We start from the raw sequence: 12,883 nt of genomic DNA on the forward strand, positions 1-12,883 counted from the left end.
AGGCACTGCGGGCTCATCCCACCCCAGGCACAGCCCTCGGTCACACAGCAGGTGGAAGGGAGAGAAGGCTGGAGGAGGAAGCTGCCCTTTGGCCTCCTTGCCTTCTACACCATAAACCTCACTGTGTGCAGTGGAAAACAGGCATGGGCACTATATGAAGCTGTAGGCTTGTGAGCCCGCCGGGCCCTCAATCCTGGAGGGCCGAGGGAGGTGGTGAGATGGCGTCTCGCTTACCTTCCAGGTGACTTGGATGCTCTGGGAAGTGACTGGCTGCAGGGTGACACCCATGGGGGGCCCGTCGGGAGCTGGGGGTACAGAGGAAGCAACCGTGAGTCAGGGACGGGCGGAGGACAGAGTCCCGGGACCTTCCCTCCATCCCCACCAGCTGCTGAGGATGTGGGAGGAGCTGATGCACAGACAGCAGAGAGCCAGGGTTTGAGGCCGCCATGCTGGCATTGGACCCATCAGCATGGGTGGTTCTAGGGTTTAACTCTCTGATTATTTAAGAAAAAATTGCAATGTGTGTTCCTATAAATTCTTGCATTACTTTGTTTCATAGTAACAAAGAAAAGCAAGAGAAAACCTGTCTGAATTTTTGAACTTAAAAATCTGTGATAGTTGCACACTGGGCTTGGAACCCTGGCTCTCAGGAGGCTGAGCTCTGAGGATCATGGTTCAAAGCCAGCCCAGGCAGTAGGAGACTCTTTTTCTCCAATTACCCAGGAAGAAGGTGGAAGTAGAGCAGTACTTCAATTGGTAGAGTGCCAGCCTTGAGTAAAAAAAGCTAAGGGAGAGTGTCCAGGCCTTGAGTTCAAATCCCAGGTCTGGCACAAACCAAACCAAACCAAACAAAAACATCTGTGATAAAGGCCATAGAGAGAGCTCTACCTGGGGAAAACAAAAACCCAAAGCACCCAAGGCCCAAACCCAGAACCAACCCCGTGCCCTACCCCACCCCACCCCAAACCCAAACAGCTCCTAATGGATCCAGAGCCAGACAGAAAAACAACCTGTGAGATCTCTCAGAAAGTCTCTCTCCTTGTCACCACAAGGCCACTGCCAATGCCCAGTGGACCCCTGAGCCCCGGGTCCCGGGCCGGGGAGATGGGGCCAGGACTCACCCGCCTCTTCTGTGCTGATGGTGAGCTCCTTGCTGGGCTCGCTGCGGCCGATCTTGTTGAACGAGTACATGCGGATGCTGTACACGGACGCCGGGTGCAGGTCCACGATATTGGCCTGGTTGATGGTGGGGGAGATGTTGCGTGTGGACTGCTTGAAGTCCCAGGTATCTGGAGAGAAGATCCCCCGCCCCCGTTTCATTGGCCCGAGACCAGAACTTGAACTCGGTATCTGATCTGGTTGGTGCTCTACCACCCGAGCCATGCCTCCAACCCCAGACCCCCTGTTTCAAAACACAAACAAACATGTTCCAGGATCTCGCCCTGGCCGCTAGCATGAACAGATCCCAATTCTAACTTGAATGCCCAAGATGGCAGGGTCTGTCTCACATGGCCTGCAGAGATGAGGCCCTAACAACTCTTTTGAGGGTACACGAGGTCCGCCCCCAAGAACCTGCAGCTTGGGCAGATCTAGACTCAGCCCTGACACCGGTCAGCTCGCAAGCTAAGTAACCCTTCTCCCTGCTCCTCTCAGTAGCTTGTTTCACTGTGAGAAACGCCATCCCCAGTGGGGAGGGGATGAGCCTCTACCTTCCTTTCCTGGAGCACTTGGGAGGTGGTGGTTTTGAATGGTACGTGTGAGCATTGCTGGAGGGCAGACCAAGAGCCCGAGCTCCCAGCCTCAACCCACTCCTTTCCCACACCCACCAGCAGAAGGAAAAAGGTCTCTGAGGCTTTCAGATCAGGAACCAAGAAAAGAACAAACGTGTTCACCACATCTTTGAGGGACTGGCGGTCCATTCCAGGGCTAACGTTCAACAAATGTAGAACATGGAAAATGCTAGATAAATGCCACTGGGGGACACAGGGATTACAAACATCTTGCATCTCTGGAGAGCCAGCCATTCATTCAACATAATGAACATTGCTGCGCCTTTATGGGTGGGAGGAGGTGGGTGGAGGTTCCAAAGCCAAACGGGCTGAGCTAGGACCTTCTAGCACAGACCATTAGTCAGATGGCCCCCCCTCCCCTTTTTGACACTTCAAGTTGCTAGTCGTGCTTAAAAACCTTCCTTGGGTGTGTATGGATGTCACTAGTCCATCTCATTTTTTTATGCCTTTTACCTAGAGAAGACTGTCCTGAAGAATATTCTCTAGTTTAATTTCTCAACCAAGAATTTTTAATTAGTTTTTAATTTAATTCCTCAAGCAGTATCCTTTTCAAGCTAATGCCTGGTAAGATCAAGAAAATCCTATTTCCCTAAATACTGGTTAACTAAGGCGGTGTGTGTGTGTGTGTGTGTGTGTGTGTGTGTGTGTGTGTGTGTGTGTGTGTGTGCGCGCGCGCGCGCGCGCACATGCATGCCAGTACTGTGGCTTGAATTCGGGACGTAAGCATTATCCCTTTGCCTTTTTGCTGAAGGTTAGTGCTCTACCACTTGAGCTACAGGTGCACTTCTGGCTTTTTGGTGATTAGTTGGAGGTAAGAGTCTCATAGATTTTCCTACCCAGGCTGGCTTTAAACTGTGATCCTCAGATCTCAGCCTTTTGAGTAACTAGGATTAGAAGCCTGAGCTACCAGCTCTTAGTTTCTCTGAGGTCTTGATGCTTTTAAAAACACTACTCTCTACTGTGCAGGTTTAGCATCTGTGAAGGGCACCAGCCCAGCTCCCGTCAGTAGTTTTACATTCAATTCTCTAATAGCAGGAGCCAAAGGAACAAGATGGAAGGCTTCTGGGGCTCAGAAACACATGGTTTTCTTCTTGTCCATATATACCCCCCCCCCCCCCACCCACCCAGAGAGTCACTCTATGATTGCCAGGTAAAACCAGAAACTGCAAACACGCAGGCTGTGGACATCTATCTGCTGCGGACATCTCTTTGGTGTGGGGTGGAGCAGACTAGCAATGTGGAGCAGGTGCTCACGTCTCTCTGTGGCATCCTGGGAGCCGGTGCCAGCTCACAAATCACATCTGATTTGCCCATGTTTATGGGAGAGGGAGAGGAGAGGGATCGGAACTCATTCATTTTTGATGAGTGCAGGCAGAGGGAGGAGCCTCCTGGGATGAGTCTGAAATCAAAGGGGCCAAGGAGTACAGGCACTGACATTTACCAGGAGCCGTGAGGTGCCAGGTATCCTGATGGATGATTTAAATATTTGCCATTTACTTTTCACACCTTCTTACAATGCATTGATGCATGGAGGTGAGTGACCTCCGGCCACCAAACCCATTTCACAATGGGTTCAATGCCTTCTCTTCCCCTTTTCCCTTAAAATTCGCTTCTCTTGTCTCCTGAAAGCAATGCTCTGAGCTGGGTGCTGGTGGCTCATGCCTATAATCCTAGCTACTCAGGAGGCTGAGATTTGAGGATCAAGATTTGAAGCCAGCCCAGGCAAGGAAGTCTATGAGACTCCTATCTTCAATTAACCACCTAAGAGTTACAAATGGAGCTGTGTGGCTCCAGGAGCAGTGCTCTAGCCTTGAGTGGAAAAGCTAAGGGACAGCACCCAGTCCCAGAGTTCAAGCCTCAGTACCAGCACACACGCATACTCATGTACGCGCGTGCGTGCACGCACACACACACACACACGCGCGCACACACACACACGCGCGCGCACACACACGCACACACACACACACACGCACAATCTGCTGCTGGTTTTAAATCAGAGCCACCCTCTTTTGTCCTTTTCTTTGGACTCTGTGTTCCTCTCCATGTTGTTGTCAGTAAATATCTTTGCCCTCCCTCCCTTGCGTTGCTCAGCTGTCAATCACAGAAAAGAGGGGAAAGGGCATCCCTGGGAACAGTCCCCTCCTTTCTGTCAGAAGTTTGCAGGTGGGTTTGACCTTGTGTTCCCAAATCGTCTTTGATGTTGGTGTAAAACAGCTCTCCCCCAACAACCCTTTTACATGAGTGCACCAGAGACAAATCTGGAGGGACTCAGGGGTCCCCTTCCTTTCCCTCCCCTCCCCTCCCCTCCCCTCCCCTCCCCTCCCCCCTCCCCTCCCCTCCCCTCCCCTTCCCAGCTCCCAGCCTACTGAGCTGGCTTTGGTGAATATTGTCTCTTTTAATATTCCCTTTCATATGAGCCTGGCTTGCTCAGATTAACATATTTCATTAAGGGCTCTCTCTCCCTTTCTTCATCAAAGGGTTTATGATGCAAAATATTCTTCTTAAAAAACTGAGGAAGCGACTGGGGAGATGTCCGCTCCTTCTCTGCGGGCGGCTGGCGAGCAGGCCCTGGCGTGTGGGTCTTGGCGGCAGAGGTGCAGCCTGGAGGGAAGGTGCATCTGGACCAGCCAGCTCCAGTGGGGTGGGGTGGGGGACCCATTGTGCTGCTCTGAATTTCTCCGACCCCCATGGGACAGAGAAGAGGGTCTCCGGGTCATAACGGCAGCTCAGGACACCCACATGCTAGCCGATGCAGAAAGAAGAGGTGCCACATGGAGCTGCCCCCGTCCCCCCTTCCCCCGTGCCAGGCAGGTAGCCGGCCCATGGCACATGACACATCCTTCTGGGCTTTGAGGGCCATCCTCACAGAAGCCGTCCCTGCTCCTCTCTTGGAGGACAGAGGCAAAATGTGGCGTGTGCATTAAAAAACAACAACAACAACTGTGCTTGGCGTCATCTGGTAGATTTGTGTGGACGGTGCAATTTATCATTCAGCATTCATGTATTATTCCTCCGCCGCCCGGGGCCGGAGGAGACGGGTGCGCGCTGCTTCGAAGGGCAGGCTTGGCCATTTCCCCTTGGAAAATGAGCGGAGGAGCGACCCGGCAGAGAAGCGGCAAAGGCACAAGGCGGGTGGGGAACGGGGCGGGGTGCGGGGGAGGAACAGATGGTGGGGGCCCCAAGCGTGGGTGTGGCCTGGGGCAGGAGGCCGAGGGGAGGGGCATGGGGGCCCAGGACAGGGAAAGCACCATGGGGGTAGGCTGGGAGCCAGGCAGTTCCACGGATGCCCTCACTCCATCCCAGAGAATGAGGAGTCTCCGCGTCCATTTTCCAGATAAAGAGATGCTGGAGACGGGAAGGACCGGCTAAAGGTCACAGGGTTCTGACATGTGCTTAGCCCAAGTGCCTGGTGTGGGGAACGGGCTGGACCCACAATTCCACAGATTCAGGCCGGACTTAGATGCACCCCTTCTTCCTTCGCGCCACCCCTCCGTTCCCTCGGATGCCTTCCTCTCCTCTCACTGCACGCGGGGAGGGGCGTGTTACACCCCATTCTGCCGTGTCAGGGTTCTGTGAGCGAGAGTGTGCGCATGCGTGTGCCTCATGAGTTCGCTCCAACCGCGCCGCACATGCCAAGGGCAGCGTTCCGTCTTCTTCTGTGTCCCTTTCCTTCCCAGCCGCGCGGCTGCTGAGAGATTCTGCAGAAATCACTCTGCGTGCGGGGCTGACTGACAGACACATATGTTTCAGCTGCAAGTCTCCCAGAGCTCTAGACTGCCGCACCAGGGAGTGCAGCAGAGAGAGGGACTTCCTTCCTTCCTTCCTTCCTTCCTTCCTTCCTTCCTTCCTTCCTTCCTTCCTTCCTTCCTTCCTTCCTTCCGTCCTTCCTTCCTGCTTTCCCTCCCTCCCTCCTTCCTTCCTTTCTCTCTCTTTTTGGTGGGAGAGGGATTGGGACTTGAACTTGCTCAGTTCACTCACTCAGCTGATGCTGAACCACTTGAACCACACCTCCAGACCTGCTTTTTGCTGGTTATCTTTTTTTTTTAGATGGACTCTTGTAGACTTTTCTGCCTGGGACAGCTTTGAACCACGATCCTTTTGTTTGAAGTGTAGCTAGGATTACAGGCGTAAGCCACAGGTACTGGGCTTGTGCTTGTTGTCTTTGAGTCAGGGTCTGTCTTGCTTCTCACTTGGCCTGTGTATGGACTGTGATCTTCCTATTGTGTGTGTGTGTGGTTTTTTTTTTTTTTTTGCTGTTTGTTGTTTGCTTTTTGTTTACTTCTCATTGCGCTGGGATAACAGGTGTCTGTCACTAAGCCCAGCTTCTTCTGTTGGGATTGACTCTGGCAGGTTTTTCTGCCTGGATTGATCTAGAACCACGATTCTCCTGATCTCAACCCCTCAAGTAGCTAGGATTACAGGTGAGCCACAGGTACCCAGTGGGACCTAACATTTCTTCATGAGGGCTCGCTCTGACCTTTGCTTTTTCTCTTTCCTTCTTTCTTTCCTTCTTTCCTTCCTTCTTTCCTTCCTTCTTTCCTTCCTTCCTTCCTTCCTTCCTTCCTTCCTTCCTTCCTTCCTTCCTTCCTTCCTTCTTTCTTTCTTTCCTTCCTTTCTCCCTCCCTCCCTTCCTTCCTTCTTTTTTTTTTTTGCCAGTCCTAGGGCTTGAACTCAGGCCTGGCCACTGTCCCTGAATGTCTTTTGCTCAAGGCTAACACTCTACCACTAAAGCTACAGCACCACTTCCGGCCTTTTCTGTGTATGTGGTACTGAGGAATCGAACCCAGGGCTTCATGCGTGCGAGGCAAGTGCTCTACCACTGAGCCACCTCCAAACCCTACGAAGTTGGAATCCTGTCCGCACTTCACAGCTGGGGAGGCCGTGCTGGACTCAGAGCCTCTTGCCTGTCTGCAATGACAGGGCCCTGCAGTTCCTGGGGACACACGCTCTGAGTGCCCGAGGGTGTCAGGTGCCTGTCTGGGCGGGAGAGAGGGGAGGCCTAGCTGCCTTCTTGGGGTTCTGTTCCTGTAATGTCTTCCCTTAAGGCTACAAAGAGGCTGAGCTTTGGCGCCCTCCCTCCGCCCTGGCATTCTTGGTTCCTGGAAAGCCAGCAGGGGCCGGGGGAAGACATAGACGAGTTGTGAGAGCCGTGTTTTCCCTGGCTGCTTGTCCTTCTCACGTTCCCGGATGTGTGAGGTGCCCAGTGGCTTCCTGCCTCAGGAAAGTGTCTTGTGAGTTAGAGGAGTGGCCAGTGGCGGCTGCAGGCTGTGTGTGTGTGTGTGTGTGTGTGTGTGAGTGTGAGTGGGGAAGACGGGTGGGGGAAGGGACCTCCCAGATTCCCACTGCCCACCCAGACATGAGCCAGTGGGGAGACCGAGGGCAAGGGGAGGAAAGAAGGCTGTGGCGCGTCATGTCAGGACGACGTGAGCTGGGCCCAGGTGTGGTGCCCGCTCTGTGTCTCCTCTGCCTTGCGGCTCCCTGGCAGGCCAGAGGGCTGCATCTGCTCCTACTTGTTGCCTGGATTCCAGTTCCTTCCATTCCCATCCACCCCTTGCAAGGCGCCATGTTGCTCAAGCCTCTCTGGGAGCTCAGTGGTAGTGGTTCTTTCGGAGGCATCTAGAAGCTAGCCCAGAGCCCTCCTTCCCTGCGTCTGCCTCTGCCTTTGAATCTTTTGCTTTGTGCATGTTTATGATTTTTGAAACAGTTAGCCGCACTCTATGGCCTCGGTTGGCCTCTACCTTGCCATCTTCCTATCTCAGCCTCTCAAGGGCTGGGACTACAGGTGTGCACCACTGTGCTGAGCACCCCAAACTGCTTTTGTAGTCTCAGTGCCTGGGAATGTGACCTGTGGCCCTAGGTTAGACTACAGGCTTCTCTCTGGAGAGCACGGTCTCCTACTTGGTCCACAGTCTCTCCCTGGTCCAGCAGATGGTGGTCCCCTGCCTCTCAGCCCTATAGATCAGCTCAGTTGGTGTCTGCAAGGGACCAAGCAGAAGCTTTTCTGATGTCCCTTGGTGGTGGCCTGTTGCTAGACTACCATCTTCTGAGGGCAGGGCTTCTCCCCACAGCCACCTGCCGCAGAGGTGACGGAGCTGCGCTCAGAGCTGACTGGTGCCTCATCTCAGACACGAGCCCTTCCGTGTGCCTCTTCAGCTCCCCCCCAGCCCCCCTGATGGGGTACCACATGTGGCTGGCCCTGTGCTGGCTGCTGGAAATCCAACAGGGAAGAGGATTTGGCCAATCAAGGGGATTGTCCGGATCAAGCCAGCCTCTGACTGCGTGCTGTCCTGAATTGGAGAGGAAGGAGCTGGAAAGCGTCAGGAGAAACCACAAGGCGAGCACTCTACCACTGGAGCCACAGCCATCATTGGAGATAAGAGTCTCACGGACTTTCCTGCCCAGGCTGACTTTGAACCGTGATCCTCAGATCTCAGCCTCCTGAGTAGCTGGGATGAGAGGCGTGAGCCACCGGCGCCCGGCTCCTATGTTTTATTTTAAAGTTATTTTCAAGAAGCCAGTATGGGCTCATGATGTCCAATTGGAAAGACACACAAGGGTCCAGTTCTCTTCTCACTGGTGCCTCGGAGCCCTGCCAGTGAGTGCCGTCCTGTTCCTCAGACCACCCCTTCCATCTTTCACTGTTCCTGCCACACCAAGGTGGGACTTACCACGCTCCTGGCGGCCAGCGTTCACACTGCTCCACAGCGCCCCACAGAGGTGGGGCAGTGCATAGTCTGCAGAAGCAGGGAGCTTAGCCTGAGCTTTCCCAGCGACTCATTCTTGGGAAGGCCAGCTTTCTGACCGCCGGCACTGCGTCATCCCAATCACAGAGTACGACAGATGACCCTGCAAACCCATGATGCCCCCGTAGAGACGGCCTACTGCCCTGGGCTCAGTTTCTTCCCATTAGACACCTGGAGAGACTGGACAGTCCTGGAAAGAAGGCCTGACACCCTTCTTCACCCGGTGAGCCTCCTGGGATCAGCCCTGCCTTTCTAGACTGGTCACAGCCTCTCTCTGGAAGCCCTGGGTCCCTGAGCCCTGGAGGACAGTGGTGTGTCTGCCTTCGATGGGCACTGCCCAGGGCTGCCCCACCAGAGCGGCACGGGCAGTGTTCATGCCACAAGGAGCCACCCTAGGCCAAGCCCTCACCATCCTGATCCTGTACCTACCTGATTTGTTCTTGTATTCGATGTCGAAGCCCGTGATGATGCTGTTGCCATCGAATCGCTGGGTCCAGCGCAGGTTCATGCTCCGGGCCTTCACCTCCCGGATCTCCAGCTCTGGAGGGTCAGGAGGCTCTGGAGCATAGTAGGGGAGGGACAGAAAGAAGGTCAGCAGCAGAGATCTTGGCCTCTCATTTGCCCCTTCGAGTTGATGTCACCTATAGTCAGGAGCCCAGAGCCAGGGTGGGTCTGGTAGTTTGCTTCTCCTCCTGCAGCTTCCTGGGTGACCTTTCCTTTCCCTCCTACACCTGGGATCCTGACTCCACTTCCTCCTAGACCTGCAGCTGCCTGGCTGGAAAGTTCCTAGCTCCTATTCAGAGTAGGAGATGGTAATATGGGGGCTCACCCCGCATTTCCCGCCCTCCTCCCCACTGACACCTCGGCTCCCCAGGGCATCTCCTGTCATCCCCTGCCAGTGTGGCTGCTGCCAGTGTGGTGGACCCAGATGTGGGAAGTGGGGGTGTAGGCAGGGGCGGCTGTACCTTGCACAGTGAGCTGGATCAAGCCCCGGTCCTCCCCGTACGAGTTGATGGCGTGGCAGCTGAAGAACACAGAGTCCCCACGGTCAGCTGGCTTGAGCTGGGAGGCGGCCAGCAGGGGCAGGAGAGGGAGGAAATGGGGAGAGGCTTTTAGAGCTGGTCAGTGGAAGGGGGGGGTGCATTTCCAGTGGTATCAGCAAAGCCATCTCTTCCCGGAGGGGACCCACGAGGGGCTCTGTCAAGGGCTCTCCTAGAGGAACCCAAGGGTGGGAGGGGGAGCTGTCCATGTGAGGGGTTGACGGGCTCAGGAGGGTAGGAGGGAGGTGACTGGGGTCTCAGGAGAAAGACTAGAGCCCAGGGGTTCCAGAAAGGAAGGAGAGGCTGGGGAGCCTAGTGATTGACAGCTGTGGCCCTCAGAAAGGAGATAAGGTGACATCCATTCTCCTGCTGGGGAGGGATGGATGGGAAAGGGGCAGGGACTTTTGGGGTGGGGGGTGGGGAAGGGGATCCCGGTCTTGCCATATTTTACCTGCCCTCGGCGGACAGCTCCCGACTCCCCACCAGTTCAGGGTCCCCTGGGGCTGGCTGGCTTCTCACCTTCAGCGTGGAGACCACCTCGTCCCCGTTGTCCTTGGTGGCGATGGCGTACCGCATGACCCTGTCGGGGTCGATGACGGTGTCCCCCTTCTCCCAGCGGATGATGATGGGCCTCTCCCCGCGCGCCGTGCAGTTCAGCTCCTTCGCGTGGCCCTTGATGGCGATGGTGGTGTTGGGGTGGGAGGTGATCATGGCTGGGACTGGAAAGGGGGGAGGCAGGGCCTGTGAGGGTCTCGGGGCCAGGGGGGAAAAGGGCACGGATACAGAAACCCCGTCCTCAGCTGTCCCCACCCGCCCACAGGGCACCTCAAAGGGTCTGAGAACCAGGAACAGGGGACCCGTCTGTCTGCTCTGCTCCTTTTCTGCATTCACCATGAGTGCAGTCTGCCCTCACCCCCTCATTCTTTCCTTGGGCCTTTTGAATCATGAGGTATCAAATTTCCTTCCTTCATTCCTTCGTTCCTTCCTTCCCTCCTTCCTTCCTTTTTTTCTCTTTATTTCCTTTTGTAACAGTACTGGGGCTTGAACTCAGGGCCTGGGTGCTCTCTCTTAGCTTTTTTCACTTGAAGCTGACACACTACTACTTGAGCCACAGCTCCACTTCTGGCTTTTTGGGGGTTAATTGGGGATAAGAGTCTCACAGGCTTTTCTGTCTGGGCTGGCTTTGAACTGTGATTCTTAGACTTCAGCCTCTTAAGTAGTTAGGATTACAAGTGTAAACCACTAACACCCAGCCAGATTATTTATTTTTAAACATTGACAATATACATGAAGTTACAAAGGAAATGGGTAATATTAAGATATGTTTATGCCAAGCATTAAGCACATTAAAAAAAGCAAACTGGATATGGATATATTTTTTATCCCATATCAATACGTGCTCCATTACTTTTTATCTAATAAGATCTAGCAGAGACTTGTAATTACTGTCTTCCGTTACCAGGCTTTTGTGCTAGAGATGCTTACCTAGGATATTTTGAGGTATCTGCAGCCGGCGTGATATGACATGAGCTATCTGGGGGTTTCCTATTGGTGACAGTCACACAGACTTTTACTGCTGTGGTGTGTGGCTTCCACTTACGGGGGAAGGAAATACTGCGTTTCAGTTAGAGGTTAGTGAGATGTGATTCATGCAAGTTCAAAGGCCTTGCTGAACCGGATCTGCACAATTCTAGGGCAGCCTTTGGACCCTGGGTTCAGAATCTGAAGCCAGAACCTCCGCTTGCTGGTTAGGCTGGTTTCTCTGTGTCCTAGTCTTACCGAGAAAATTACCACAGGCAGCCCTGCACAGCGTCATGGAGATCAGGGTCCCCTATACTCCCACCAAGAAACAGCCAAGGAGCCCCCCTCCCACGACCCTCACTCTCCTCTGGATCTCAGCAGCAGCAGCAGCAGCAGGAGGAAGAGGAGGAGGAAGAGGAGGGATGCGCAGGTGGCAAATGGTGCAGTGCTATGATCGGCTGTGAGAACCACGCCCCCTTCCTAGGGGCGGAGCCCTCTTCTCACTGGGTCTGAAGTACCCTGCAGCTCACTGTGGCCCCAATACTGCCTGCTTTGTGCCACGGAGCTGAAGGGGTTCTGTCCCCTCTCTCCTCAAAATGGGGTCCCTGCCCCCACCCCCTGCACCCAAGTCTGCCCCATTTCCACAAGCACAGGATACCCTTTCTCCTCTTCCTTTCCAGTGACTTTGGGCTCCCCTCTCCTCTAGTTTTAAAGACCCGCCTCAGACAGAGCTCCTCCCAGTTGGCTCTCCAGGGAAGTCTTTTATCTTTCCTTCTTTTGTGTGTGTGTGTGTGTGTGTGTGTGTGTGCCAGTCCTGGGACTTGAACTCAGGGCCTGGGTGTTGTCCCTGAGCTTTTTTGTTTTGTTGTTTTTGTTTTTGTTTTTGCTCAAGGCTACTACTTGAGCCACAGCTCTACTTCCAGCTTTTTGCTGGTTCTATGGAGATGCGTCTCTTGGGCTCTCCTGCCTGGGCTGTCTTCCATCTGTGATCCTCAGATCTCAGCCTCCTGAGCAGTTAGGATTATAGGTGTGAAGCACTGCACTCAGCGGGGACATCTGGCTGTTTTGGAGAGAGGAAGGAAGCTGGGCTGGGGGTGTGGAGGGGCACTGAGCTGAGGCACCAGCCAGCGGGCGCAGGTGCGGGTGAGGGGCAGCTCTGGCCCTCTGCTCACACCAGAGCCCTTTTTCCTCTGCTGTCATGCCGTGTGGGGTTTGGTGCTGGCTGGGTCCTGGCCCCAGGGCCCCTGCACAACCCCCAGTACCCGGCTCATCAAATAACGAAGCAGATACATTTTCACAATGCACGGCATTACGCTAGGATATACAATAAAACGTGAAAAACAAATAACGAGGTGCAAGCTATAATGAAGAAAAAGCCCGGCGTCAGAGCATCGGCGTATGAATTATTGACTAAGGTTTTACACTCTCAAGGATGTGCGCAGGAATATTTTTTTCCACCCAAGATTTGCATAATTCACTCGTTGAGACCTGGCTGGAATATAGAGTGGATTTTTTTTTTTTAACTTCAACACGTCGAGTCTTGCATGGCAGACACCTTTGGTCTGGGAGGTGCTGGGGCGGGGTGGGGGGCCCAGGGCTGCTCTGTTCTTGGTACAAGGAGTGACCGGGCCACTGTCACAGGGCTCTAGGTGGGCAGGACCCTGAGGTGGTCTGGGGAGGAGGGATTCTGATCGTGTGTGTGTGTGTGTGTGTGTGTGTGTGTGTGTGTGTGTGTGTGTCTGTCTGTCTGCTGGGGTGGGGGTGGGGGGCAGGGTTGGCCTCATGG

At 54.2% G+C, this 12,883-nt stretch overlaps 1 protein-coding gene across 1 annotated transcript in view; it reads right to left on the reverse strand.

Annotated features, from left to right (window-relative positions):
• The window catches only part of Dscaml1 (DS cell adhesion molecule like 1), a 256,507-nt gene that overhangs the window by 31,428 nt on the left and 212,196 nt on the right, over window positions 1-12,883 (reverse strand). The window contains exons 12-16 of the mRNA XM_042682839.1: window positions 10,096-10,295; window positions 9,502-9,598; window positions 8,966-9,094; window positions 1,122-1,289; window positions 235-305 (exon numbers count right to left, since the gene is read on the reverse strand). Of these exons, the coding sequence (XP_042538773.1) occupies window positions 235-305; window positions 1,122-1,289; window positions 8,966-9,094; window positions 9,502-9,598; window positions 10,096-10,295 (665 nt within the window). The remainder of the gene's footprint in view (window positions 1-234; window positions 306-1,121; window positions 1,290-8,965; window positions 9,095-9,501; window positions 9,599-10,095; window positions 10,296-12,883) is intronic.

The sequence above is a fragment of the Dipodomys spectabilis genome, unplaced genomic scaffold (assembly GCF_019054845.1).
Source record: "Dipodomys spectabilis isolate Male_0828 unplaced genomic scaffold, ASM1905484v1 ptg000076l, whole genome shotgun sequence".
Classification (NCBI taxonomy): domain Eukaryota; kingdom Metazoa; phylum Chordata; class Mammalia; order Rodentia; family Heteromyidae; genus Dipodomys; species Dipodomys spectabilis.